The 2,500-nt window shown below is 43.0% G+C and overlaps 2 protein-coding genes across 3 annotated transcripts in view; one reads left to right on the top strand and one right to left on the bottom strand.

The window, feature by feature from the left end:
• The window catches only part of LOC140950081 (cullin-3-like), a 63,644-nt gene that overhangs the window by 33,482 nt on the left and 27,662 nt on the right, over positions 1-2,500 (top strand). The window lies entirely within an intron of this gene.
• LOC140950715 (D-inositol 3-phosphate glycosyltransferase-like) overlaps positions 1-2,500 on the bottom strand; it is an 11,298-nt gene that overhangs the window by 129 nt on the left and 8,669 nt on the right. Inside the window, exons 2-3 of the mRNA XM_073399956.1 lie at positions 1,548-2,500; positions 1-188 (exon numbers count right to left, since the gene is read on the bottom strand). The exon at positions 1-188 is cut by the window's left edge and continues 129 nt beyond it; the exon at positions 1,548-2,500 is cut by the window's right edge and continues 217 nt beyond it. Of these exons, the coding sequence (XP_073256057.1) occupies positions 1-188; positions 1,548-2,500 (1,141 nt within the window). The remainder of the gene's footprint in view (positions 189-1,547) is intronic.

Raw genomic sequence — 2,500 nt, 5'->3', positions numbered from 1 at the left:
CATCTCGTGAGGAGCAGTCCATCCTTTCACCCTAACTTTCACGTCTTTTTCATCGTATGAAATCTTTCCAAGGCGTAATCGGGTCTTCAAAACTAACTCTTCTGGGTTTACGGGACGTCCTACATGTACATACGTTGAGGGAGCCGGATCACGTGGAGACGAGGAATTTGAAGCAGAGAAATCTTCCTCTATAAAAATAATAAAATGCAGATTGGGAATAAAGTATTGCGAACATGAGTTAACGTATTCCTACCAAATAAGGCCTAGGCCTAACGTCGAACTTTTCATAAGACGAACCAATCACCTGAATCAGATCAAAAAGGAATTTTAATAAATTTTGACAATTTTCTCCCAAACGACGCCAAATATCTTAATATAGAAAACATGGAAAAGGGAAATAACACGTTACCCGTGAGTTTGACAGGTTCTTACACCGAGGATGAGCGAAATTTGCCTCCGCAAAATAATCTTATTTTACAGAGTGGTTTGCGTATACAAGGCAGTGAATTTCAAGGACCTTGAAGACCTAATAAAGAAATCAAGTACTTTTCAAGGTCCTTAACTGAATTCAAGGACTTTTCAAGACGACTAGTCTCCAAATAGTTTTTTTCCGCCCTTCGGGCCTCAGTTTGGTCTAAAATAACGGGAGGGGGGCAGCCCCTCCGACCCCTCCCCTGGATCCGCCACTGAAAATTTTCTCAAAAGGCGAAGCCACTTTTCAAATGTTTTCGCCGCCGTAGCAGTCCCAGTCGTGATATCAAAGGGTATTGCACGTAGTTAGTCTGGCAAATAGATGTCTTTCTTGCAACACTTGCTTGACGACCGTGGTTTGTCTTTCGAAGATAGAATGGGCATTTTTTTTCCTTTCCGACCGCCTAACAGATTACATGGATTTTTATGACACATACATGTCGAATATTAGTTACATGCAAGAGCCATAATTATGGCTCTTGTTACATGTAACTGATAGCATTAGGGTAAAAACGAATTTTTCTTATATTTTGAAGTCCCTGAACAGCTAAGTGCAAAAATATTTCAGCCCACTGTATCAAGAGCAAAACAGTGAACCAGTAGACTGCAGCCCCATTAAGCAGATGGCCCCAGTTGCTCTATAGTGGGATGCCCTAAATACTCTCGTTCTTTGGCCATCGTAGTATAGTTTGATAAAATATAACATGCAAACTGGGGTGAAAATGTTTTTCCGTGTGTTTATCACCGCAGTTTGCGTGTTATTTCTTAGGATAACGCTATCCTCCGGATAAATCACTATCCAGAGAGAAACGCAATTGCTTCTCCTAATACTTAGCCACTGGATAATACTGGTGATTTATCTCGTGGATATCGCTACCCAGCGTTAGAATAACCGAGGCCAGATACAACCTCGTTCCCAGGGTCCTCTCCTACCCGTGAAGGCTAGGACCCTGGGAACGAAGTTGAGCCAGTTAAAACAAGATAATGTTTTAGTGAACAATTCTTAGTCTTTCGGGGGTTAATCTTCCTGACGTCACCAAGAGAACATTCCTTTATGTTCTCTTGTCAACACTCACCGTTGATCAAAGACTTCATAACACTGAGAAGTTCTTCACACTGCCTCTGCCAGCTGTACTTCTCTGCGTAAAGTGTACGCAGTTCTTGACATTCCTGAAATGCTCTTTCACTGCCTTTCTCTCGGGTGGCTTTAATGGCCTCAGCCCAGGGCTCTGGATCTTCAGAATCTACGATGAAAGCTGACCCAACTGAAATGTCTTGAAGAGCTTCTGCAAAACCACTGTTTTGACTGACAAGAAAGGGTATACCAGCCGATAGCGCCTCCAGAGCAGTTAAGCCGAAACCCTCTGTTCGAGATGGAATGATGACAAGATTTGAGGAACATAAGAGAGGTATTAGATCTTCACGTTTTTCAAGATATCCTTTCACAATCAGCTGATTTTGCAACAAGCCATGCTTGAGTAGTTCCTCAGTCACATGGGATTGACTCCCTCTGGATGCGCCCACGAACGTGAGATGATACGTTTTATCGACCAGTTGGGCAACTGCTTGAGCAGCTATATCGTACCCTTTAAGTTTGAAATCTTCCGTGTCACCACGGCCAAGGACTAGAATTCGAAATTTCTTCCCTTGTATTGAGGATACTTTTAAACTTGCAAATTGTTTAAAAATTCCTGGAGTGAAATTATAGACTTTCTTCCCGCAGAAGTTGAGGAGGGCTGTGTAGAATTCCGTTAACTTTGGTCCAACGGCCACGACAACATCAGCCATTTTACACAGTTTAAACTCTGCCGATTGTTTCTCTTCACCTTTCGGAATGGCGCCAGAATATTCCTTGTACACTGCAAGTTCATCGGGTGCGGTGTGCACCACTTGTATCCATTTACACTGATGCGACTTGCGAATAAACTGTGCTTGTTTTCCAAGTATTACACCATGTCCAACGACAAAGTCAATCAGGAGATCCTCTGGTGGGGTAGTCAACCAGTCAATGGGCTCATAGCCCGGTCGC

Source organism: Porites lutea, chromosome 10, assembly GCF_958299795.1.
Source record: "Porites lutea chromosome 10, jaPorLute2.1, whole genome shotgun sequence".
Taxonomy (NCBI): Eukaryota; Metazoa; Cnidaria; class Anthozoa; order Scleractinia; family Poritidae; genus Porites; species Porites lutea.
The sequence above is the reverse complement of the archived record's forward strand: the minus strand, read 5'-3'. Positions and strand labels throughout refer to the sequence as shown.